At 37.7% G+C, this 27,374-nt stretch overlaps 1 protein-coding gene across 1 annotated transcript; it reads right to left on the reverse strand.

Annotated features, from left to right (window-relative positions):
• Positions 1-9,701: 9,701 nt before the first annotated feature.
• LOC136699097 (autotransporter adhesin BpaC-like) lies at positions 9,702-21,347 on the reverse strand. Its single transcript, XM_066673544.1, has 16 exons — positions 21,333-21,347; positions 15,235-15,285; positions 15,102-15,140; positions 14,844-14,966; positions 14,660-14,701; positions 14,505-14,549; positions 14,332-14,373; positions 14,180-14,227; positions 13,811-13,855; positions 13,482-13,526; positions 12,184-12,228; positions 11,942-12,100; positions 11,526-11,585; positions 11,001-11,054; positions 10,078-10,125; positions 9,702-9,769 (listed from the first exon to the last, which is right to left on the reverse strand). Exons 4-16 carry the CDS (start codon positions 14,905-14,907, stop codon positions 9,732-9,734), a joined length of 735 nt encoding a protein of 244 aa, XP_066529641.1. The 5' UTR covers positions 14,908-14,966; positions 15,102-15,140; positions 15,235-15,285; positions 21,333-21,347; the 3' UTR covers positions 9,702-9,731.
• Between the last annotated feature and the right edge of the window lie 6,027 nt (positions 21,348-27,374).

The following is a 27,374-nucleotide window of genomic DNA, read 5'->3' on the forward strand; positions in this document are numbered from 1 at the left end:
GTCTTTCTTGAAATGGCATATGAAATGGTCAATCACAATAATATACCAGTGAACATGAAATGTAAAATATGGTTTTAGGTGAGCTTTAACATGCATAAATAATGTATCAGATTTTTATTTAATGACACTTGAAAGGCAGACAGGAAAAGGTAGCTTTTATGTTTCTAGGAGTCATACTAAAGTGTAAACATGCTGCCATTAAAAAAAAATAAATAAAAAAGAGTTTGATGTTCAAAATTGATGTTAAATTTAATGTGAAGATTATTTTCAAATGACATACAGTTGGCAATGTACAATTTTGTGACACTTGTAAAGAATGTTTTTCATACAGCTAGGCATGGAAATTTAGCGAACAAAATGAGAAATGGGGTTATAAAGTTTGCACTGTTGCATGCCTTTAAATATCAAGTCTGAAGTGGTGAGACTACTGTGAGCCTCCTTAATGCTTAGTAATCTATCACACAGTTTGTTCATTTTTAACCCACTCTGCCTTAGATCAATAAAGTATATAATTACAGGGCATTTAAAAACACGCAATATCAAGTTACCTTACAATGTCATCTGAATGTTTAAATAGTTGAACACAAAAACAAAACTGACACACAAAATGTAGTCTAAGGCTAGTGGACGGGCTTGCTGTTCCTCTGCCAGGCCGACTGGTCTGTACACTGAAATCTGTACCGCAGAAACTTCACACGTGGCTTCATGTGGAAATCAGCAGGTATCCTCCAGTTCCACATTTTCTGCACCTTGTGAAAGTGCAGAATGCAATTATTTCATGCAGGTGAGCTGCTACTTTTAAAACTATTATTTTAGCTGTTCAGCACTGTTGACCTCAAGGCGGACTATGGCTTTGGCAAAAAAGCAGCCTGAATTTCCTTTCAATCTTACCTCTCAAGAGCAGCATGTAAATAGATCTCACTGAGTCTCAGCGCTACAAAATCATGAACATCTTTACACAGTTCAATAGTTTTATGTTCTCTGCATCTGAAAAGTCTTATGTGCTGATAACCCCTGATGATTAATAAGATATGTTTAAAGGTTTTGACTTCAGCAGAAACCATTTATAATAATAAGGCTTTGTGACCCACCTTCAGGACCCTGACCAGATGTGTGGTACTGTTCACCTGCTGAAACTGGACAGAACAAGCAAAACCGACAAAACAAAAGAGTTGTTGAGCATCTGGTGATAAAGAAAAGTTTTAATACTTCACAAATACTGGTCAGTAGTTTAGTTAATCTACACTATATTTCCAGTTTGTAGTCACCTACTCTTCCAAGTAGAGTAGAGCCTTCATTTCTTCTGAAAGGGAGTTAAAACATCTCCCAGATTTTTTAGATGTTTACATTAAAAGGGGACATATACTGTTTTTTCACCAGTTAGCACAGTTCCCTGGGGTCTTAATAAAATGTGTATGACATGCTTTGTTTAAAGTAGCACAAGGATCATACAATACAGCACCATTCCCCTGTCTAGCCCTGTACATAGTGCCCAGTTTCAGGGTGAATGCCCAGGAATTACAAACAAGGAGCAGAAGCTCTGGTTTTTGCCATTTTTTGCTTCATTCTCTTTACTCTTGATTCTCATTTTCAACATATGTAATGAATACATTTATTCTTCCAGGCTTTTTTTGTTTGTTTTTCTCAAAGCTATATGCTAATGCTATGCTCTTTGAGATGTAATTTAGGTTAAGCCAGTTTTTACTTTTACATAATGCCCATAAAAATATGTACGATCTATGTAACTGATCTTGAACAGAAAATGTTATGTTCAAATACTAACTTCCATTAAGCTTACCAGCTGATTGTGTCTGTTCCGTAGCACCAAGTTGACCTATCAACGAGAGCAAATAAGTATCAGAAAAGGATCTGTATTAATAAAAGAAAAACTCAACTGCCATTCATAAATATGTTACTGACAATAAATCTTTTTATGAACTACCTATGAAACTTCAGTTGACTTGAATATTAAACTTACGTGAACCCCCGAGAGACCCTTGAGGTTCAGATGTAGCTGAAAAGGAATAAATCGTGAATTATTCAAGCCTGTCTAAATTCAGCAATAATAGCTACGTCGTTTTCTGCTCAATTTCCTTTAAACAGCATGTGTTTGACCCACCAGTGCCCATGGCATCTGTCTGTGCAGAGGATCCAATGGGACCCCCTGTAACAGAAGAGAGGGTTAGTGTGTTACATTATGTACAAAATCAGCTGAAGCACAAATATTAACTGGGATTTCCAGTTCAAACCCATTGCACCAACCTGGAAACTCTGTTTGAACCATACTCTTGTGTGTCTGTGAGGCATCTGAAAAAGTGAGGAGTGGTTTTCACAAGAGATATGAAATAATAGAGGATTACTACCATTGTATTTTTGGATGGGGAGCACTTCATGAAACTGTCACTCACACATCCACTCATTCATGTTCAACAAAATGGCCCATTCAGTGCTTTACATCCATGTGTCCTTTTTTTTTTTTTAAAGGTAAAGACAATACTATTCAGTAGACTTATTGCTTACCTGTAAATCCAAACCCAGCCTCAAGCACATTATTTGCTGTTGGGAAAGACAAACTAAATATGAAATGATTGCCTGAGTGAATGAGTGGATCATTAATTGAACTTATTGAAAGGACCACAGTTACCTGTATGATTTGAGGTTGTTTCAGTCACAACTCGGCCTTCAAAACCTGTGTATGACCAGTATTTTTTTATTTATTAGAAAATCTTTTGATGAATATATCTGTTTTCTACATTAAGACATACATACACAGCCAGCATACCTACGTGCTAAGTGAGTTACAAGATTTGAACATGGGTTAGCTGGTTCAAGATGGAAATGAGCTCTGGATAGGCTGAAATATGAGCTATTAATCTGACCCAGGTGGGAAGTATATATCAGGTAAATGTGAGCACCCAGTAAGTCTTTATATCATTTTAAAAGGAAATACATGTACCTCCAAGACTTTACAAGAGAAAGTAAAAAATGACTTTCAGTGGAATACGTTGTAAAAAGACTTTGGGACAATTCTATCGATCCATTCATCATGAAATTTTGACAAAGTAGATACATGTATTTCTTTTTGTTTTACTCTCTATATATAGGGTCCACATGGGCCTATATTGGGTTGTCTATTAGAGAGATTTAAATAGATGCTTTGTGTTTTTTTGAAGGGCTGCCCATACTGGCCCTGTGTTTAACCCATCCTGGTATGCCTTCTTTGACTTCTTTGATGTGATTTGTGATCACTTTCATTTCTAAAAACAAGATTGCTAATTTAGGTTATTAATTAGTAATAATAATTAATAAGTAAGGCTGACTACAGCATAGGATTAGTTGAGGATTATCTTCCATGAATGGTATTGGATTCAACTTGAATATAACTCTAAATGGGACATATTCTCCCTCTTTGCCACAAGTTAACACAGTTATGGGTTAATAGCATAGAGACAGGTTTCTCATTTTCGAGCAGTCTGTGCCACCCCAGTTTTACACTACATATATTGGGTTCTACATACAGAATAACAATCATTCAGGGCTTAAATCAGGGTTACTGGGGCAAGATATTTATTCACCTCCAGGGTTTTGTTTGCAATATCTATCTATCTATCGTTACACTTTTATAGCGACTTTCTAGATACCCAAGGATGCTTTACAATCCACACTGCTCAGAACACTCAATCCACACACTGGCAAGAAGCAGCAGCCAAACGCGCACAGCGTACTCTCGACCAGGAACGACCATCCACCTGGAGGACTGCATCGGGCACTAGGATTTCACCCAGGATAGAGTGCCAATCCATATCTGGGCGCACACACATTCACACAGCAGGACAGTTATTAGACAGAAGCCAATTCACCTACCCTCCATGTTTTTGGACTGTGGGAGGAAACCGGAGACCCCAGAGGAAACCCACGCAGACACGGGGAGAACATGGAAACTCCACCCAGATGGGACTTGAACCCAAGATCCCAGCGCTGGGAGGCGAACGTACTAACCACTAAGCCACCGTGCCGCCCAAATATTTAATTTCAGCAATAAATTTAAAAACCTCTAAAAAGAAAAGAATAGAAAAGAAAATAAATTAAAAGAAAAAACTACACTATATCCCTATATCAGGTATTTTTGAGTGCTGGGGATACCATATTTGCCATTTACATATTCTGATTTGCTAGGATCTTATAAGAGCCTGCAAATTTTTAAAGTGTTCTTGGGTTACACAACATTTACTGAGTAGGGAGTTTGTGTCTTAAAGTGTCCAAAAAAATTTCAAATAATCTGTCACAAAACATAAAGCTTTTCATTTTCCTGTGACAAACATGTAAATGTTAGCTTATTCTAAAATGTTTTGGCCCAGATGGTGTTCCATATTGCTCCCTCAGCTCATCTGCTGTTCTAAGAGCTCCTGAGCCCAGCGTGTGACTGACTCTTTTTGAACGCCTGTTTACTGTGGCGCAGTGAGTGGTGATTGGTAACTGATTTTTACAGAGGTTTTAGCGTCTTTTCCAGGGACTTGACTAGTGTCCTCTCAATGGCCAGCAGAGCTAGGCTGCTTAAACGGCCTTGGCCCATGTGAAGTGTGTCCGCCTGTGAGTGCTTTGTGACGGTGGAGGGGCTCAGCAGCACCCGCTGGACAGAAACTGCGATAGAAGTCAGAAAGAGTGATAGAAGTCAGTCTCCAAACACAAAAAAACTACAAAAAACCCACCAGAAATAGAAGCTCGATTTTTCACTAGTTGTTTTTAACAAAGAAAATGCTGCTAAAAGGATTAAGAAAATCTCCGGTTCAACTCAGAACAGAATGAAAATGTAATTCTCCCACGGATCTTTACACCAAAGGATCGCTGATTCGCTCATTTCGCTGCCAATCAAAAAGGGATTCCGCCTCAGGCAGATCGTCCAATCATCATGCAGAAGCTGAGCGTCCGGGCCAGCCGAGGCCAGCCCACTGCCCCATAGACCCCCAGAGACGCTGAGCGTCCGATGGGCGGGACAAAGCCCAGCATTTATCCAATGACTCCTCTCGTTTTGCTGCACTTCGCTGCTTCGCTATTGAACTCTGAACTCCCTATTGAACTTCGCTATTTAAAGCACTGTGAAGCTGCGGGAATGATTGAGAGGAAAGCTGCGTCTTTACCAGTGATAAGAAGCTGATTCTGAACAAAAGTTAATCGCGTTGTAGTGCATATTTATTCAATGACATATACACACAACCGAATATATTTGATCCCTTATTTTTTGACATTTTAGGGGAAGCCGAGCTTCCCTTGCAGTCTTAGAGCAATCGCCTCTGTTCACAAGGCTCCAGGTGAAAACAATCTGGACAGAGCAGGCTGTGTTTTGTTTGTATTTTCCAGAGAAGAGTGTAGACAGCTGAAAATCAGTGTGCGAGTAATTGGATTAGTTCTGAAAAACAAGTTGTTGTTTACTGTGTGTTAAGAACTCTTGACAACATCACATTTTACTAACGGAAATATGATCGCTATATGGTGTTTCTGCACAAGCTGTTAAGGAAAGGTCTGTGACACAATTTAGTCAAAATAACACAAGGTTCAAACATTACAGCACCATTGCTAACCTATCAAACAGCCCTGTCCAGAAGGACCGTGTCAGTGCTTTTTCCTTTAAATGAAAATTAGCAACAGCTTAATTCAGCATGAGAAGACAGGATTGAGGAACGGAAGCACTGTGTTTTAGCCATTGTTTTGCTTGGTTATCTTTGTTTACGTTTCCGTAGTATGCTGTATGTAAAGGGTTTGCACTCTACATGAGGAGCAGTAGAAAATCAGAGTGAATCATTGGTAAGCAATCCAGAAATATCTATATGCAAATCTACTGAAAAAACCCTGTGGTTTATTTATAACATATCCCCTTTAATATGACTACAAAGAAATACTTTAAAGTAGAAAAGTAGTAGAAAAAAACCAATGCCTTTACTATCTATGCAGACAGAGATTTATAGATCTAGGCTGGCCAGGGAATAGACTAGAAGTTTGTGTCTCAGACAATGGGAAGCCTGTTTCATCTAGGGTTGGATGATATGGTCAAAACATATATCACAATATGTTTCTTATTTTTGGTGGGTTGATATAATTCTGTAATCGATGTGAACAATATAAAAGCCACAGGAAAAACTGCCAGGAAAAAACAAGAAACATAGCACCACTGTCAAACATTAACCACTTGGCTTTGTCAATATTAATTTTAAAGTTAGTTTAAAAAGTTGACAGTGCCTTGTAATGAACATCAGTCAGTGGTGGATGTTATAAAGAATGTATATTGAAATACTGAAAAAGTTCTGTCTGATTAGCAAGAATGCATAGATATTGCAACATAAAAGTGAAGGTGAAATATTCTTTCTTATTTCGTATCATACTCTTTGTGATTTTGTTAAGCTTTGACCTCTTCAGTCAAACACTGAGTGTGAGGGAATAACTGATCATTGCATACGAACCTACTGTATCCGGAGGGCTAGAACTGTAGATGGCATTGTCCATGGCTGAAACATGGTAAGAAAGAGAATTGTTACTAGTAGTATTAGATGAATTTGTGGTAGTCATATGAAAATATAAACTGAGAACAACAATGGTGCTAAGCCCTCTCTGGGTCACCTGTCATGTCCATCTGGATGTGTCCATTGGTTACTGCTTTACCTCCTAAACCTGTCCAGAGCATCACCCACAATGATTAAACATCATGCTTTCTTATATCTTATTATTAGTTAGACATAAATATGCCTATGTTTGTTTCCTAGATGAAATCTACAATACCTGTCATATCCGTTCGAGTATCTGCACCTGTAACTGCACCATCTGAAATAATAAAATCTAAAAATATTAATTGACGCATTAAGCATTCAGATTTGTTTTAAATAGTTAATCTCTACAGGCATTGAGGTCACACTTTCAAAGGTCATACTGTGTGATCCCTATAGCCTCAGTATACTTACCAGTGATTTTGGCATAAGGACTGAGGGTGGGGTCTTTTAAATCCAAAGTTCCTGCTGAAAATCAATGGAAAATATGTGAGCCATGTTCTCCAGCTGCTTTTTCTTATTACTTAGATTTATTTTAGGGATTGAATGCTCGCCTGAGACTCTCTGGTATTTGAACAGCAAAACAGGTATAAATTCACTGAGGCATCTCACACTGTGAGGCTACTGTAAAGCCCTATTCGGACGGGATTAGTTTTACACAAGAGCTAGGGTAGAGTAATTTTTCAACAAGACGTCAGTAATGTTTATGGTGGATTCACACTGGATAAGAAATCGCGGTGAAAATAACAGATGGAAGGGGCTACTCGATTCACGCACTACCGTCAAACAATGTGGATAATACACACAGTGTTGCCAACTTGGCGATTTTGTCGCTAGATTTAGCAACTTTTCAGACCCTTTAGTGACAAATCTAGTGACTTTTTATACAAACCGTAACTATCATCTTCTTCTTTGCCAAATCTATTTCTGGGTCGCGGTCACATAACCTATTCAATATTAAAATTAAGATGTTTAATCTGGAAACCCTGACATTTTTAATTGCACATTAATTCAATTAAGGAGGTGTTTGACTCAAACCATAAATACACTCTTTCACAAAGCATAGTGGTGTATTAGCTGTTAATAAATTAAGGTAAATGTGGCGTTGCTGTTGCGGAGTTCAAAACGCTGATTAGTTTTTTTTTACATTTTGTTTATGCTGAAACACCGCAAACTCTCATCACTCTGTTTTTCTCACACACATACTGTGTGAGAACATAAATACATAAATCTGGTGTGTTTCCACTCCTCTTCTCACTTCTATTTCTTAGATGTTTAGAAATATTATTTCTTTGTAAATATGCACATAGTTTGTATATTTTATCCTGTACAGCTGGGGTGTCCTATCAAATAAGTTTTGTTGTAGCTGCTGGTTTCCCTAACTAATCAAGCTAGAACACACCTGATTTCATCAGTTGGTCTCAGCTAATGACCGCAGGGAAAATTTCCTATAGTCATTGGTCATCCTATCATCATCTCCTGCTAGGTGGAATATTTAAAAACGTCACGATGACGTAATACATATGCAAATTAAGGCATTGCGTCATCTAGCGACATATAGCAAGTTTTCAAGCAAACTTTAGCTACTTTCCTCTGAAAATAGTTGGCAACGCTGCATAAACACAGCAGAGTTACAGGAGTTTTTAGACGGTCCCAACTGCTCTGAGATCAGCCCTCCCACCAAACATACAGCCCTAAACGAATTTTCTAGTCCTTCATAACAGATAACGGGTGAGAAGGTGGTAAAAAAACTTTACTAATCCTTCACACAATCCTTATTATAACCGATATTATAAACCGTTTAATGGTAGCGACACGCGTTCATAACACGTATGGAGGCTCCTAGTGTGGACAAAACATACAGGTCGTTTTGTGGATTTGATCGTGGTGTGTCGTTCAGCCGCTAAGCTTTTACTTGAACCGTATATTTCATCACTAAACGCATCCTTCAGCTCCTTCGCTTTCGAGAAAACACGCGAAAAACTCATCTGGGTGATTTTTTTTTTACTTTTCCCCCACATCCACAGGTAAAAGTCATCCCATCCGAATAGGGCTTAAGAGTCAAAGAGCGAGCAAACGTTCACCTCGAGGGGCGCCATGACACAAGTCACAAGCATACTATTGAGGGGAAAAAAGGAGTGAGCATTGATGTTGTTTTGTCTTCATCATTTGAACTCACTTCTGTCAGTTTGTGTGGCGAGACCAGGCTGCTCACCTGTGTAAAGAGGGACAAATCAAACGTGAGGTTACTGGAATAATTTTTGGTACATCAAAGCTGTGGATGAAAAAATAATTTCATACAGAAATAATCTTTGCTGTTTCTTCCTGTTGGGGAAAATTGTGGTCCAAGAAAAACTTGTGAAAACAGTGATGATCTAACCTCCACAATGAAAAGTCCCTTTTTGAAAGGGATCAATCATGCCATGGAGTTGTTAGCCAAGCGTAAATTCATGAACACTGAATTAAAGCTCACAAACTAACTGATCTATAATGTAATTTTCTGCAGTGAAGCATATTTACCAACTGGGTGATGTGTGACAAAAACCTGATGATCCAGTGAGCCTAATTACAAATATAAAATAGAAGTTAAACACATTGTGACACTAAAATTTTTTTGTTGTCCTAAAGCTGTGCTATGCTTATGCTACTTTTAAGGACATTATGATAAATACTTGTAAGATACATACTAGTATCAGCATGAATGCCAGTTCCAGGAGGATCACCTGTGTACAACACAAATCCTATCAATACATATTAATCTCACAATTATATCTATACATACCTTTAACTATATTCCATGTCTGTATGGAATATTTTACCAACTTGGAGAAGATTTAGCTTTTTTGCATCATATTTTGTTCATACCTCTGTGTATGTCTGTTATGGGTCTGTGTCGTCCATTGCCTGTAGATGTATATATGTTACATATGATTGGACAAAAAAATAATTTGCGCTATCTACTGTGAATTGATGCTTGGTTCAGAGCTTACCATTTCTATCAGATGATTCAGCACCATTGATATCATTGTTGCCATTTTCAGCAACATCTGAGGAGCACAAGTGGTAGAATTAGCAATGACACACCTCCCAAAGCATGTACTCTCTTAAAGATAGTGGATCTTGACTTATTATTTTGTGGCTTGTGCTTTTACTACCTACCTGTGTAATCCGTAAAATAAGGATCTGAATGTGACATCATTTCAAAGCCTGTAGCTGCACCTGGGATATTAGTACTGAATCAGTGTCACAAAATGAATACATTAATTGAGACCTAAATCTATATTGGTCTCAGTTACCAAATGTTGCTTGGTTAATTTAAGGTTATTGAAGGAGCAATTAACCATTTTCACTGACTCCCTATGTTATAAAAAGGTCATTACACTAATGGCTAATGACCTGGATGTATCACAGATTCTGTACCTAATTTTTAGTAAACATAGCCATGGCATGTATGGGACCCATTCTTTAATGCATAAAATTAAGAAATATTTAGCCAATTTTGGTGATACATACTTATTGGACCTTTTAAAGATTTGTTTACCTGTTTTGTCTCCAAGTGAGCTGGATTGAGCGCCATTATCAGAGGACCCTATAAGCATAACAAATAAATTTCAGTATGGATCATCCAATATTATAGATTTTTGTGTACATTACCGTGCAAAATCTTAAACAGGTACACAATTGTTTAAAACAATTCACATTAAAAATACAAATGTGAGTATAAAGTTTTACATTATAAAAAAGTAAAATGTAATATCATGTATAATTTTAAGGAGTTTATAATGTTGGTTTAGTTTCTGAATGTATTAAGTTCTCTCACAGGTACTACAAAAATATGATATCCTTTATTTAACTTTGTTTAATCTGCTTAACATACACATAAAATGTATGTACAAATCTACTTGTAGATTTTTTGTCATATTTCTAGTATAATATATGAAATATTAAAAATGATTTGCATTATGTCTTACAACATTCATAAATCCACTAGAATAAGACAATTTCTCTGGAGATAACCTCTTGAAAAAAGTAGAAAAAATAAACAGAAAAATGTGTATTTCTACTTGTATACTAAAATTCCATATGCTTTCAAATGAAGTATTTAAAAGAGATTTTAAGATATCTTCACTTGCAAAAATATAATTTCTTGCAGGGAACATGCCATTTTAATTTAATGAAGGACTGATTAGCCAAACTAAGTGCAACATGATAAATAAAAACCCTGTCCTTCCAGAAGGAGAGGGTTTAACATGGTTGAACTAATATTCCTTCATTCATTCATTTTCTGTAACCTCTTATCCAATTCAGGTTTGCGGTGGGTCTGGAGCCTATCCAGAATGGTTAAGCTATTATGGTCACATAAAATATTAATTACTGTTTATTTATTTACATGTATATTTCCAAGAGAAATCTTTAACTCAGTATTGTATGTCTGTATGTAGTATACAGTAGAATGCTGTTTACCAGTAGACTGGACAGAAAAACCAGGACCAGTCCCTGTAGAGGAATGATCAGGACCTGAAGGGGTTCAATATTTGGACAAACACTTTGGCAAAATGTTTTTTACAATGCATTATTAAAATGATTTATTATTTTACAGCATTATTAAAAACAAAATATAAATATATGACTTGACTAAAGATGAGAAATTGTCAATAGTTTTTTTATGTAGATCTGGTCTTGGCGTAACAAGAACTAAACATTTGGTGATTCTCCTACTAAACCTGTAAATTAACTACCGAGTTCAATTAGGAGATTCACCAAACCAAATTTGTCACAAGGTTTTCAGGACCCACTGGTGTAGTGCCTGGTTTCCTCAGTGATGTGTGGGCACAATGTCTCATGTACAACAATGCAACCTTTGTAAGCCTGGCAAAGCATTTCAGAGATTATGGTGGGATAGGCCATGGTACATAGAGAATGCTATTGTGGGGAAGGAAGCTAAATTTACGATGCAAGGCAAAGCAGAATAGAGCCAGTAGCCATTACCTGGTGGAGGGTCTGGAGCTGAACTGCTACTGGCTGGATGTCCTGGATCCAGCCCAGCTGCTGAAAAAGAACCAACAGAGTGAAACAAAGCAAAACCAACCCTGATTTACACCACTTTCCCCTTTCATTTACCACTCAGGAAAGAACTACATCTAGATTTCTAGATTAGTTTATCCAAATGCTCCATAATTAATGCAACATGTCAAGAGCAAGCATTTCAAGGTTCTTTTAAGGGCTGTATGGACAAACACACAACCATCAGTCCAGCTTATGTGAAGTAGGATAACCATCTTATTATGAGTCACAGGAGATTAATGGGCAGTTTAATGGTTTTTTTTTTTGAGAGATGATAAACCTCAGTCTACACTGGCTGTTTGACTAAATATGTAAGTGAAAGTAAATGAAGAGACACTAACCTGTTGACTCTACCTGATAAGCAAGTCCCATATGATCTGCTGAGATAGCATCAGTTATTAGACATGTGGACATAACGTCTGAGGGAGCAGCAGTGGGGTCTGAAGGCATACCTATACTATCGGTGTAAGGGTCTGGAGAAAAGCTTTCCCCCATGCCACCTGCAAAAAGAACACAAGTGGGTTTCAGGTAGTAATGACCTAGGTGTCCCAGAACTCCTAGAGTGAATGAAAGAGACACTCACCCATTAAGCCAATGAGGAAGTCATGGCTGGATTGGTCTGTCATGCCTAGGACATATGCAATTAGACCCAGGGACCCAGTTATCAACCAGCAGACCTTTTAATGGTCATTAATACATATATTAAGAATATTCTATAAAATCAATGGGCGATATGTCATGTTAAATCAGGTTACATCTCCAGTTCTTGGGCTAGCAAAACTGGTGACTTCACTGCTCAAATAGAGGTGTGTGTTAACTGGGGAATCAATGGGGAATGTACATTGGCAATCCATGACCAGAACTGGACAATGCTTTCTGGTAATTTTTTTATTTATTATTATAATTTTTTGTCTGGTGGAATAGAATATTCAGTTTATTGCAGAGATTCCTCCTGACTCACTATTGTTTTGTTTGTTAGTTTTGTCCTAATAAAGGCAATGTCAATAATTCTGGGAAACTGCTGTTCTCTCGTTTGTTTACATTCAGCAGCTCATTGTCTTTTAAGGTGGAACAGTAAGTTTGAGGGGAAAAACTAGTTTGAACGTGGCTGAAGTTTAGCTTTTCTGTATGTTTTTAATCACTGTTAGAATTACCACAGACTTATTTGCAACTCAATTTGTTTAGTTTTGTAGCTCTTTTGGTTGGTGTTTACTTTCATGTAGTTAGCATTCTCCTGAATTTAGAGTCCGTTTCACCTTCAGAAATCTGCAACAGCTAAAATGAGTCAATATTACCCACCAGTGGAGCAGGAATATAGCAATATCCTCATCTAATTTCATGATTTTCAACAATTCTCTGCCATGAGCTGAGAGGGAGAAAGCATAGCATGTCGGAATAAAATGATCCATTTATCTATCTATCTATCTATGTACCTATCTGCCTCTCTATCTGTTTACTGACAAGAGGGCTTCATAAACACACTAGACTGGTTTGCGGCAAACAAATCGACTGGAGAGCTAGCAAATGGTGAAGAAACGTGAATATTTTGAAAAGTTTATTTTGATTAAGAATGTGAATGTCTCCTTTTTAAATGAAGATGTCAAAAAAATGTATCTTTTGCATAAAATCACAAAGATACACTTAACAGTAAAAAGTAACAGTAAAAAGTATATCCTTGAGAAGGAGGAACGATTCAGGGGAGTTTTTATCAAACCTGCTCAAAGCTAAAGACGTTTCTGAGGGCAGGTATTAGAAAACTGAAATGTTTAAAATGTTAAATTGTATGAGGATCTGGACCAAACTTTGGCATACACAAAGCACAAGTTGCAATATGTACTACAGAACTCATGGTACAGATGCAAACCCTATTCATTAACTTACCTGTAAGTTCCAGATGTGAACTTGAGCCAAAATGATCAAAACCACCTGTGACATAAAAAAGCAAGTTATTTGCAAAATAAAATGATCTAACCATGATTTCTGAAACTTTGTTTGAGAACAACATTTTTCAAAGCATTTCCAAAAACCATGGGATTTTTGTGTAAAATGCAATAAAAACAAGAATGAGTGATTTAACATTACATTAACTAACAAACACAAATAAAAAATATCCAATGTTTTTACAGATAACAATCTTATAAAAATGTAAAATTTGATACCTGCAACACATTAAAAAAAGTTGAGAATAGATTTGTATATTTCCTGAATACCTGTCAAGTCTATCTGAGTTGTGCCTTCCACAAAGTGATCCAAGCCTGTGTTAAAACCAGAAAATATAGAAGACACTTCAAATGGTAGGGACAGATCTAGCCTTGCTCTGAATTTAATCATACTGCTTCACAAGCCACCTTCATACATTTTTGCAGACAAAAACAGCGCTAAGATGTACCAGGTGAAAAAGCACTCTTAATTTTAAAAATAACATTTTGAAATGAATAAAACATTTTGAGGCCAGATTTTACACCAATATGAGTAATCTATACATGTTCTAAAATAAAAGCAAGTAAATAAAACAATAAATCAAGATTTATCAAGATTTTTAATTAAACATTGATTACTATGTGTTCAATTTTTCCAACCTGTATGGCCATTGTCTAGTCCATTAGTCAGCTGCTTGTGCCCATTGCCTGTAAAAGTACAACAGTAAGTCTTAATGTATTGCATTTGACTTTAAGACGAAAATTCGTATGCTTCTGTTACTGGGCTTCTAAAACCTTAACCTCATACATACCATTGTTCTCATTTTCTGGCAGTTCTCCTGGTGACTCCGAACCTAAAATTACATAAATCTAATTATAATGATTTGTTATCTTTTTGTGTGTGACTAATATGATTTATTTTGTAAAATAAATGTAACATAAATTATGTTTTTGTTCATTTTTTAGTTATCAAGTTTTCACTTACCTGGGGTTTCAACCTGGGACCCTACATGAACAGTTTGGCCTTCACCTACATCAAGAGCACTGTTTTAGAAGATTGTTTTGTTATGCACCATTGTCATAATAAAAATTTTCCAGTGCATTTTCATGATGCAATTTTGCAATATACAATACGAATACCATTTTCTGATCCTTCTGTGTGTGGAGCTACTGCATCAGAACCTACACATACACACACATATTTGGAGAATTACTCTTCTACATTCATCAAAATGAATATTAATGAATGCCCTCTGCAGGTCTATTACACTGCATTGGTTATAAGACTCAATGAGGGAAGAGGACTGATGTGTGTCTTGGGTACCTGCTGGCTGTTCTTGGACCTCAGAAGAAACTAAAGCTGAACCACTCGTCTGGCCTGGTTCCATCTGACTTTGCACAACATGGCTTGATGACACATGGCTCGGTGAAACCTGGCCTGGTGAGCCTAACCAAAAACAGATTCTCCAAACTTACCCCACAAAATTGACTTGCTTACTGCATCGTTGTGACAGCAACTGTGCAATAACACATATTATAAACAACTACGTCATATATAGTATGCAAATATACAAAAACATACCATGAGATATAGTGTGTGAGTGAGCTGTCCCAGCTGAACCTGCAATAAATAAAGGTCAGTGGGCTCTTTAGTAGGAAGTTTAGACTTAATAGTATTTTGAAAAAAATATATATTTGCACAAAATTGTCATTACCAGGGACCTTTGACCCTGAGCTCCCATGACCAGCTCCACTTATGACTGCACCTAAATGTAATTGTCTTATTTAGTGTGGCATCACAGTATATATAAATGTTCATTTTACAGGGTAAAAACATTTTGTGTATATTTCTAAAATATGTAATATTTGATCATGTTTTGAGAATATTATAAGGTTATTCACTTTCTAGATATTTTGTTTGTATTAAAACTGCTTTATCTCTATAAAGTGCCAGCATTACATTTTAAAGCAAGAACATTATTGGCTAATAATATGAAGCAATACCGGGCGGCACGGTGGTGCAGTAGGTAGTGTCGCAGTCACACAGCTCCAGGGACCTGGAGGTTGTGGGTTCGATTCCCGCTCCGGGTGACTGTCTGTGAGGAGTTGGTGTGTTCTGCCCCTGTCTGCGTGGGTTTCCTCCGGGTGCTCCGGTTTCCTCCCACAGTTCAAAAACACACGTTGCAGGTGGATTGGCGACTCGTAAGTGTGTATGTGTGTGTGTATCGCCCTGTGAAGGACTGGCGCCCTCTCCAGGGTGTATTCCTGCCTTGCGCCCAATGATTCCAGGTAGGCTCTGGACCCACAGCGACCTTGAATTGGATAAGCGGTTACAGATAATGAATGAATTAATTGAATGAAGCAATACCTATACATAAAATTACTTAAAATGGTTAAAAGACATAAAGCCATGTGCCAGCTGAGGTTTTCCGCAATTCACATAACCACAGTTACTTGCGGAAATAGTGTTCTGCCAAGAAGTGGACAACAAATATCAACAGGGTCACAAAGGAGCCCTAGGGACAGCCCATGACAGGCTTCCTGCACTCAGACAATCCATAACAACTACATTTACATTATAGAAATGGAAAAATGACCACGTCACTGCTGCATGCACATGCATCAGGGGAACACCATATAGTGTTACCCAAGATGTGGCTACACTGAACTAAATGCCCTATGTATGACGGCAAGATTTATAAGCGTGTTAGATATCTTCAAACTTTCACAGGCTCAAACCCAGCCTTATGGCCACTCAACCCACAACCACTCCCAAAAGTAGAAAGGCTGTGCAGCTCCAAACACTGAGGGTGAAATATAGAAAGGTGCATCCCTGACGTTCGCTGGCAAGGGGAACTTTATGGAAACAATGTCAAAATCCACAACAACAAAGTGATAAAATGAGGCTTCATCCAAGGACCTTATCTATTCACGTGCCCTTTTGGATACTCATACAATGCTCCTAAACTGGCTTTGCTAAACTCCTTAACTGACTTTGGACATGTCCACCAGTGTTTTGTGCAGGTGGTCCAGCATAACAGGCAAAGTTGGTTACCATTGTCAGACCCAGCAAGCCCCAGTGTACTGTGAGCTGGTAGATTCAAGCTGGGCTACTATGTTAACCAACAAAAAATAGATACAAGCACCAACAAATCATCACCTCAAGTCCATAAGGCAGCAGCTCAGAGGATAATTATAAAAAGCTAAGAAATTTCCCTACCTACCACCTACCTTTATACATACTGTAAACTAGGGTGACCAGATCTGAGATGGTGAAAAGAGGACACCATCTCTTTGGGGGGGTTAAAAACCTTTACCTTTTAATAGTCGTAATAGTCGTACCTTTTAATAGTGGTAAAGATCGATAACCTTTACTTAGGGTGACCAGATCTGAGATGGTGAAAAAGAGTACATGTTTCTGGGGGGGTGGACGACTACTGACGTGCAGACTGACCAATTAAATGTTTACAGAGAAGGTTATCGACCAATAATGGTAGCTCTACAGTCAGACCGTCCAATCTGAAGATTTTAGGCTACTTCACCACTCCCCCTTCTCACTCAAGCGAACCAATCGGAGTAGGGGAGGGCGGGACTAGTTTGTGAACGAAAAACTTCTCGAAATTCTATGTAAGCTCTAGAAAAACAAAATCCCAGACGTTTGTGAAATTCCGCCTGGACATTTTTTAAGTCTAAAAAAGAGGACATGTCCGGGTAAAAGAGGACGTCTGGTCACCCTACCTTACTCTGCTGGTATTAACTAACTATGTGGAAGTGTCACTGTCAGATCTCAGTATTTTTTTATATATTGACAATTTTTGTATATACTAAAAGATGTCATTTAGTTCCTTTCAAGGTCTGCTTATGCTTTTTGCACCTGGTTACAGCTCCTCCAGCAAGCTCCACAAAATGTCTGTGTTAACATGCATGGGTGAAAGGAGCTTTTGATTCCTCTGGGATATTTGTCTGAGTCCATGCCTTGAGCTTGTGCCCTTTCTGCCACTCCTGCCATCACATCAAAGTGACAATAGAGTGTTTTATATTTCTGAAATAATAGACGGCCATGATGTGAGTGACCTTTTCGGGGGCACATATAGTCATATATTTTGACCAAGTAAAGACCATGTAATAGCTCTGTTTTTACATATGGGTGGTGTTGTTGAAGTCTGAGGTCCATGTATGTTCTGACTCTGCTTCTTCTCAACACACCATTTCCAGAGTGTTCCCAAGCATGGGTGGGGTTTTTTTGCTAGTGGATCAGGCAAAATAAAGAAAAGGGAGGAACGATTGCTCACAATTTAGTGAATAGTGCACTGTGCAGTATTTAGATGAAGGGAATGATTTCTGATGCTATCTAGTGCTTACTAGCGGTATTGCTATATGAGGTGACCAAAAAAATATAACTCTTCAACATTATGTGACTAGAGTTCCAGTTTAGTTTCCTGATTAACTGCAATGTGTCAAACTTGTCTAGATGTCTTAATTTATCCATTGAAAAATCACCATAGCCATCAAAACAATGGCCAGCAACCCTCCTCCAGGAACTCGGCTATTCTGCTATGTTATGTGGCAAAAGGTACCAGCCTCTCCCTAGAGAGTCCGGCAATGCAATACTACCCTTGGTCTGGATGCTGCTTTATTATGCACTTGTGATCAAGGGGCTTTTTACAGCAGCCCCTGTCCAGACCTTTGGTCTGTTCACTATTTTTCTCTGGTCAGTGCAATGTTTGCTAGCTTTGGGTTTTAGACTTTTGTCTTTGGTGGGCTGTTTTTTATAGAGAGAGATTAGTCTCAAAATACTTTACAAATGCGTAAATGTTAATCCACAAATTATACCCAAGTCACAAATATGTTTCACTGTTCACAAATGAATACATCCCAATTTCTGTCTCACGGTCTGCAATTTGTACAAATAAAGTTACTTTCAAAAATATATGTTTTTGTTTTTTACAGATGTATAATCATTTAATGTGAAAATAAATACATTTGTTTAAAGTTACATTGAATATAAACAATGTTTCGAATTTAAATTTTATTTGTAAATTGTTGAATCTGCGTTTGTGGATCAAGTCACTCACGTGTTTTCTCGCTTGATTTTGGATTTTGAGACTTTCCTTTCGAATTTCACCCGATCCAAATACAAATGCAGCCTGATCCACAAATGTGGCCAACAGGCGAACAAGACACCGCTAGGTGGCACTGTTGTTTCCCCAGTGTTTCAGAACTGACCTGTTTCTCTCAGGGTCGCAGCAAACCCCCTGTAGACGGGACTGTGACTCCCATTGGCTGCCGCAGTAAATGATAGACAGCTAACTCTGGCTGCGGATTAGCTAAATAAAAGTGATGACCAATGAGAAGCGCATATTCTGTTTAGGAGCCGTGGGGTACCCGCCCCTTCCTCCGGCTGAGGGTGTCTGTCTGAAACGAATCACCGGTTTTAACAATCTAATCTCAATAATACGGAACACATCGCGTCCCATATCAGTCCAATACGCAGCACGGCTTTTAGTGTCCAAATACGTAATGACTTTAAAGTAATTTAATTGACAACCCTAGTCTGCAGCGAAATTAGGGAATTTCCTCTGGATTTTAATTAAATTTAGGGCATATTCAGAAGTGTTCCACAGTGATCCCCCTCGTAACTGTCTGTGATATGAAGCTGAATTCAGCGGCTTGGGTGGCATTTTGTTCGAACTTCCACATTAAATGTTGTTCAAATGCGTCTCTATTTATCTCTAAGTTGACCCCCACGTCCTAAAACAACAGTGCCACCTAGCGGTGGTTTGTTCGCCTGCTGGTCACATTGGTGGATCAGGCTGCATTTGTATTTGGATCAGGTGAAATGCGAGGAAAGTCTCAAAATTCAAAAACCCGCAAAAGGAATTAAAAAATATACGTCACGGAAAACACGTGAGTGACTTGATCCACAAATGCAGATTCAACACGTTACAAATACATTTTCAATTCGAGACTTCGAATTTACAAATATATGCAATGTAACTTTAAATTTTAAATGTATTTAATTTGCATAAAATGTTTATATATTTAGGAAAACAAAAACATGTGTTTATGACTGTAACTGTTTTCTTACAAATTGCAGACCATGAGACACAGATTGGGATGTGTTCATTTGTGAATAGTGAAACATATTTGTGACTTGTGTTTAATATGTGGATTAACATCCATCCATCCATTATCTGTAAGCGCTTATCCAATTTAGGGTCGCGGGGGGTCCAGAGCCTACCTGGAATCATTGGGCGCAAGATGGGAACACACCCTGGAGGGGACGCCAGTCCTTCACAGGGCAACACACACACACACATTCACTCACACCTACGGACACTTTCGAGTCGCCAGTCCACCTGCAATGTGTGTTTTTGGACTGTGGGAGGAAACCGGAGCACCCGGAGGAAACCCACGCGGACACGGGGAGAACACACCAACTCCTCACAGACAGTCACCCGGAGCAGGAATCGAACCCACAACCTCCAGGCCCCTGGAGCTGTGTGACACTACCTGCTGCGCCACCGTGCCGCCCGGATTAACATTTAGTCTCAAAATATTTTGCAAATGCGTAATCTCTCTCCATAGTTTTGACATTCCCCATATGATAAGGGCTTAGTCGATAACTTTAGCCAAGGGCTCAAGATGACTATGGATTAGGGCTGTCCTTTCTTAATGTACTGCATCTGATTCAGAAGTTTAGAAAGCATACAGGGGTTGGCTATACCTTTCTTTTTATGAGATACCAAAATTATAACAAAAGAATGAATTGTTATGTACATAACCCGGTTCTCTTAATCATGAAAGAATGATGTCACTGCACATCATTCCTTGCATTTTACAAAGATGCCTGAGTAGTCTGCAACTACTACAAATCTCATCAGTAAAACTGCAAGCTAAATAACAGGGTGAAGAAATGCAGAAAAATGTATTTGCATAACTTTGCTTTAAAACGTGTTGGGGACAAACCATAAGGTAATATTGGATAAATATAAAGAAAGGGAGGGGAAGGACAATGCATTTAGCACAGCTAGCCTTACAATGAGCAGCAGAGAGGACAAAAATTGGCAACATTTGTGTGTGCCTGAACACTTATAAAATTTAAACCCATGAACCAATTTTCCTAGTGTAACATGTTCCTAGTGTACATTTTACATATGGGAAAAGTACAGAATTTTATCAACCTTAAAATGGAACTACCTCATGATTATAACTGAAGTTGCTTCAAATTGGCACAAAAAAATAAACAAAACTAGATGCTACCTGTTTTTGACAGTCATAATATCTAAGACCTGACAACAGTGCATTTATGGGGCTAAGACACAAAAATATGAAGGTAATTAAAATTTTCTTGGCAAACGATTTGTTAGTTAGTAGAATGCTCTTTCCTTAAGACATTTCAGTATTTTGCTGTATGTATGAAAGCAGCTGTTAAGAGCTAAGGTTAACTGATGTAGCATTTATCATGAAGCTAATTTCAGATGACGATCTAATGCCTTCTCATTCATGCTCAGGAATTGCATGTTAAAATAATAAATATATAAAACGGAAGGCTTGCCTAAATTCAGCACACTAACTCAAACTTTGGCACCCATGTCCATACCTTATTCTTAGCTGGACATCTAGAGTGCATTAAACAGTACACACACTCACTACGGACATATAAGAAAACCCTGCTTACATTTATCCAAAGTAAGAATAACAGTTTCATTTCCAAAATGCGGAATACTTATTTGATTAACCTAACATGCTAACAATGCTACACTGGTGTAATACAAGTGTAAAATGTAATCTAAAATTAGTTCAGACTTACACACACAAACTCCAATTCTCAATATTTCATTCATTATCTGTAACCGCTTATTCAGTTCAGGGTCGCTGTGGGTCCAGAGCCCACCTGGAATCATTGGGCGCAAGGCGGGAACACACCCTGGAGAGGGCGCCAGTCCTTCACAGGGCAACACACACACTCACACATATGGACACTTTTGAATCACCAATCCACCTGCGGTTTTGGACTTTGGGAGGAAACCAGAGCACCCGGAGGAAACCCACGCGGACATGGGGAGAACACACCAACTCCTCACAGACAGTCACCCGGAGCGGGAATCGAACCCACAACCTCCAGGTCCCTGGAGCTGTGTGACTGCGACACTACCTGCTGCACCACCGTGCTTCCCCCAGTTCTCATTTTATTTTATTTTATTTTATTTTATTTTATTTTATTTTATTTTATTTTATTTTATTTTATTTTATTTTATTTTATTTTTTTACTACTTGAAATTACTCAGCAGTATGTCTAATTGTGTTTAATCTTAAGTGTCTGGTTTAAGGCTACATTATAGCTGCATACAACTCATTACAATAACTACCTGCAGAAACTGCTCCTGAAGTGGACCCTCCTTGTCCAGGCTGAGTTGAATCTGAAAGCAGAAGAAGGAGGAGATGAAAGCTGGACACTTAAATGGATCAATTTGGTAAGTCTCACATCTCAAACTCGCATTGCATTACCAAGAGAACTTGAACCAGCAGGCAAGTCTTGAGAGTCTCGTCCATTGTTTCCTGTATTGAAAATAGGGTAGGAAAGTAAGTTTGAATGGGAGACATGGCCCTTTGCATGGTTTAGATAAGACAAACTCAACATTAATTTGTGGATGAAACAGGACAATATTAATTTTACCATTAGTATCATCTGCTGTTGCTGACGAGACACTTGAGGCTATGAAAACAAAAAAGAAATCCATGACTGGTTGAAATGCAGGTTTCGCAGAAATCATATCCACTTGTTTAGCTTATACTAATAAATATCTATTCTGTACGCAATGTCCCAAGACAACTGAATACTGGACCTTTTCTAGGATTTTTTGTGTTAATTGTTCTGTTGAATAAATATGGGCCTACAATTGTATAAAAAGCTTGCCCCTGGTTAAAATGAAAATTAAATGAAACCATTCTCTACAGTATACAAAGTTAAATTTGGCATTATATGCAAATAAAAAAACAAATATGCTAACTGTAGCAAAGGCCACAATTATGTTTTAAAGCATTAAATTAAACAAAAACACAGTATTCATACATTTAAATGTCCACAAATAAGTAGAGGGTGTGTGCTAAATTTCACTTATAAAAATATAAAAATATAATATGAAACAGGCAATCAAACATCTGCATTTTTCTGTGTAACCTAAAATTATCTCTGGAACCTCTTATATGTGATATATGTTGTGTTATAACTATGTATGTGTCAGATAAGTCTTTACATAGGACTGGTCAGTCCAAATCCCTTGCTGTATTTTATTTTTAAAATATTTCCTGTATCTGTCTTTGATAAGATTCCATGGGGCTTACAGCCAATGCTGGTTTGAGCAGCACCGTCTCCATTCAGTTTCTGACCTGGGAAATAACAAGATGAGGTCTATTAGGTTCCATTTTCTCAAATGCTAAAAGTACATTTATAAAGCCATGGATAGAGGTCACTGATTTTCTAACAGTCTCACTCAGCAGCTTTTTGTCAGTGAACACATGAGAAAATTGGGCTAATGGACTGGTTTCTTGGGTTTAAGGAATAGAGAATTCTCTCCTTACCATTTGGAGATTGGCCCACCAGAGAAGTGCCAGGTAGAGCAGTCATACCTTAGAAAGAACCAACCCTTTAGTGCAGGCAGAGTCATAGTCCACTGAAATACCTTTCAGCACCCTCTTAACGATATGTAACTCTAAGCGTCCTTTAAGACAAGCACCGGGCTAGTTTCAGTTTCCTGCGTCTATGAATGCATCAAGTAACATGTATAGGTTCCTGCCCCTTTTGGCATATCTGTCAACATACCTGAGCCCCAACCAGATTAAGGAGTGATTGACATTGCCCACTTGGCATTAATGGAAGCTTAAGCTGCACCCAGTGAGCTGATTTCCACAGCTGAGGGGTTCAGTGTTCTCAGAGTAAGATCTGTCTCCAAAGCTAAAAGAGGATTAGCATCATCTTACCTGGGCCTTTGGGCACCACTGTGGCTTGCTGTGCTCCTGCTCCTGTCGAGAAATACACAAGGAAACAAGAAACATATTATTGAGATTCTGTGAGATCAAATCTTATTCAAGCAGTTTGTTGGTTTTAGTTAACCCCCCACCCACACACACACACCCCCAGAAGAAGACAAAAGCAGTTTGTCAGTCTCTTGATTACAAACCTGTACATCCCTTATATTAAAAAATTAAGCACATGTAATAGGCAATTTTTAAATATATTATGGGTTTTTATATTTAGATTATAGAGATTTTAGTACTTATGAATCTATGTTAAGGCCATTTTAGTTATAATAGAGAAATGTTTCAAATGAGTGACACAAAAAGCTTTTTTTTTAATTTTGCTAAATACTATTGTGTAACATGACCAACTTTACTGTCCATAAAATGCTTTTAGTTTTATTTAATTGCTCTTAAGAACTGTGTATATAGATATATAGATAGACAGATAGATATAGGTGTATAACTCTATAACATTTGTATCAAAAATCCTAGCTGTGAACATCATCAAATTGGATAGAGTGCATGAGGCCAAGATATACAATGGGTAAAATGCCAATGAGAAAGTTTAGCGTATTAAAGCATAGTTAAATTTGTATATGTTGGTGGTAAGTGGCTAACTTGTCACCCACCCTTCAAAGGTTGACCTTTGGAGTCATCATCATCTGAAAAGAAACGGGAGATGATACAGTTCATAAAAACTGTTCACAAGTAAGTCTTCCACTTTCCAAATGTTTTCTTTAGTTTGAGATATTCAATTTTCAGATTAATTATTGAATGCAAGAAAATTGGTTTCTTTGCTTCTGTAGTGTAACTCAAAGATTGAATATCGCTTATGTCTATACTGTACTCTCAGTTTAGTGTTAATTTAGATATTTTCTTTTTTTGCTTTCATTTTTCCCCAAAGTTATGGAATGTTTTAAAATTCTTTATCCATTTATGATTATTTGGATTAATTAGATTTTGTGTTAAGCTAATCATTTTAGTGATTTAATATCAGTACGGCTGATGGGTGGCTGTATGAAGGAGGGTCTTTCTGACAGATTTATTGGCTAAAGCTTATCCTAGAAGTTACTGTTATGTTTTTTTTTTTACTTAATGCAAACAGATGTTTTCTTTATTCAGTATATATATATATATATATATATTTTTTTTTTTTAAACGCAGGAAGCTAGATTATCAGTTTGTAGTTTGTATTTGTTCACTGCACTAGAGGTTCATGTAGCAGAAACTGGACTTTCATCCCTTACCCTCTTCTTCCTCTGAGAGCTCTTCCTCACCCTCCTCTGCCTCAAAATCATTCTCCTCAGGTTCTTTATCTGAAAATGGAGATTCTTACACTTATCAAATCTGTTTGTCAAATTTTATTGCATTATTGTTGAGAACTAAGCATGGGGTATCAGACTCAAACAGGAACCTCAAACATCATACCTTCAACTGGAGCGGTTGAAACAGTTGTTGCCAGAAAGACAACTACAGCTGAGGCAATTATAAGATTTCTGTAAAAACAGAAAATCTTATGATAAAATAAAATTCAATGAGCAAGAAAGCAGCCTATGCCTAAAGGAAGCAAACAGTGTGGAAAACATAGTGCTCTAGGCAGGACATGTGAAAAAAAGATATAAAACAACACTACAGAAGCACTATTAAGAGTTATTCACAGAAATGAGTAATTCCCATCTTTGTGCATGTATAATTATTATGTTAACATATTTAAATATGCACAGCAAATAAAATATATTAAATAAAAAATGAGAAATCAGGAGTGACAAGATAATAAATCCACAAGAGGCCAGATCCGCTTCAGGATCTAAACTGAAAATTACGAGCAAAATATCATCAAAATCATCAGCCTACTCAAAATGTTATTCTGAAGTTCATCAGCATAAATCCATCACATGATATCCAAATCTCTGTTTCATTTTAAAGCTGTGTGTTATATGTTTTAAAATGTATATTGGCATTTGTTTTATTTATAGATATTTATACATTTATACTTATTCTGTAACATGACTTAAGCTATATACAGTTTTATAAATTTGCATCAAAAATATTTACAGATATACTCACCGTGTCAACATCTTTTGTACAGATCTAAGTGGGAAACTCAAGAACAGACATAGAGCAGGTAGCACACAGGTTTTTTGACTTCCCTATGCCTCAGTGGACACCAATATTTGTTTTATACCCTCCTGGCCCCCCATCTTGGTAAGGGGCAGGACTTTATTTTTAACCCCAGCCCCTATCAGTCAAGCTACTCCCACTGTTTGTGCAATTGACAGAACTGTTTTAAATCTGTGCTGTAGGTTAGGAAAGAAAAAATAATTTGCATTAAGAATATAAGAATGCATGATTAAAATCTAAAACATGATGAGAAACTAAGGTTTACCAAACTGGCACTTGGTTTAAGGACTTATGCTCTTGGCATATACTATCACCTCTGACACAGATGAGATCACATTTGAGGAGATCTACCAGTGGAGGGCACAGGCTGTCTTTAGATAAATCCTACTGCAGCTCTCTCTCTCTCTCTCTCTCTCTCTCTCTCTCTCTCTCTCTCTCTCTCTCTCTCTCTCTCTCTTCTCTTTCTCTTTCTCTCACTCTCTCTCTCTCTCTCTCTCTCTCTCTCTCTCTCTCTCTCTCTCTCTACATCTCAATCTCTGTCTCTCTCTCTCTCTCTCTCTTCCTATTGAAATACAGTCAATGAGTAGTTGGGCCTAACAGTAACCCCAGGAAGTTGTAGGACAGATTGGAGAAAATGTATCTTTCCCAGTAAGGTGACCTTGTTAAGATGAGCTTAAATTGCTGATTAAAGATACTGACCTCCTGAGAGTTATTTTGTTTTCTGTCCAACCTTGGCCTTTCCAGGTTTTTTATTTGGTAAGCTGAGCATTTGCAAGCTATATATGAGATTTACAAATTGAAGTTATGTTCCCTAATTGATAGATAAGTAGTATTATAACTACAAGGGCTTTAATTGTGTTATATAGTAAGGAAAATTAATATGTATTACAGGTGTCAATGGCTGTATGTTTGTGAAGCTTAATGCATTGTGACTCTGCTGTTACTGAATACCTGCTCTCTTTGAGGAAGATTGCATTCCCGCTCCGCTTGCCAGTTCACATCAGTAGGAGACAAGCCATCGGCTGTAGACTGTAATTAATAAGAGCAGGCCCCAAGATTTCCTTTAATATACGATCCTTGATTAGCTAAAATGTATGTCTATCATAACAAAAGTAATTAACTGTAGAATTACACAACCTCTCGTTCCATTTTTAAACCTGATTTTTCTTTAACTTCGTGAGAACTATAAGGTAGCATAGTGAACCACTCTGAAATTATATCATTTCATCCTAACCAATGCAAGTTGTGTTGCGATTTAACAGCACTGGTCAATTATAGTCACTAAAACTGGTCACTTTCCAGTTAGCACAATCGTTTTAAGCCATGAAAAGTAAATCATTCCTGTGGAAATGAAAAGTTCCACTTGGTGAATAGAGCAGAACAGGTCAAATTACAAGGTCCAAAGGCAAGGATGTATAGAAAGGCTACATTATTACATAGGATTGGGGCCTGCTGGTCAATTTGCCAAGATTTCCCTTAGCCAGATCTATGTCGTACGCCTCTCCTGCTTTCTGCAGGCCTGCCTGACCTGAGACAATAGCCCTCTGTGGCATAGTGAAACCGTAGTGGCTTTGGAGCCAATATTGGGTGATGAGATTAGAAGCCATAACACTGCTGGCCCTAGACTGCATGGCCGCAGGGGTCAGCAACCGGGGCTACATCTTCTACACTTCAGCCTGCTGTATGGAAGAAAGGATTGGTTACTAAGAAT

This window comes from Hoplias malabaricus, chromosome 6 (genome assembly GCF_029633855.1).
Source record: "Hoplias malabaricus isolate fHopMal1 chromosome 6, fHopMal1.hap1, whole genome shotgun sequence".
Classification (NCBI taxonomy): domain Eukaryota; kingdom Metazoa; phylum Chordata; class Actinopteri; order Characiformes; family Erythrinidae; genus Hoplias; species Hoplias malabaricus.

Bases quoted from the DNA above. Each gene is read 5' to 3' on its own strand.
- LOC136699097 (XM_066673544.1), bottom strand. From the start codon at position 14,907: ATGGAACCAGGCCAGACGAGTGGTTCAGCTTTAGTTTCTTCTGAGGTC. The intron at 12,229-13,481 runs GTAAGTTAATGA...CATATGTCCTAG, and splicing joins TTCACATCTGGAACTTACAG to GCATGACAGACCAATCCAGC. The intron at 10,126-11,000 runs GTAAACAGCATT...TTATGCTTATAG, and splicing joins TTTTTCTGTCCAGTCTACTG to GGTCCTCTGATAATGGCGCT.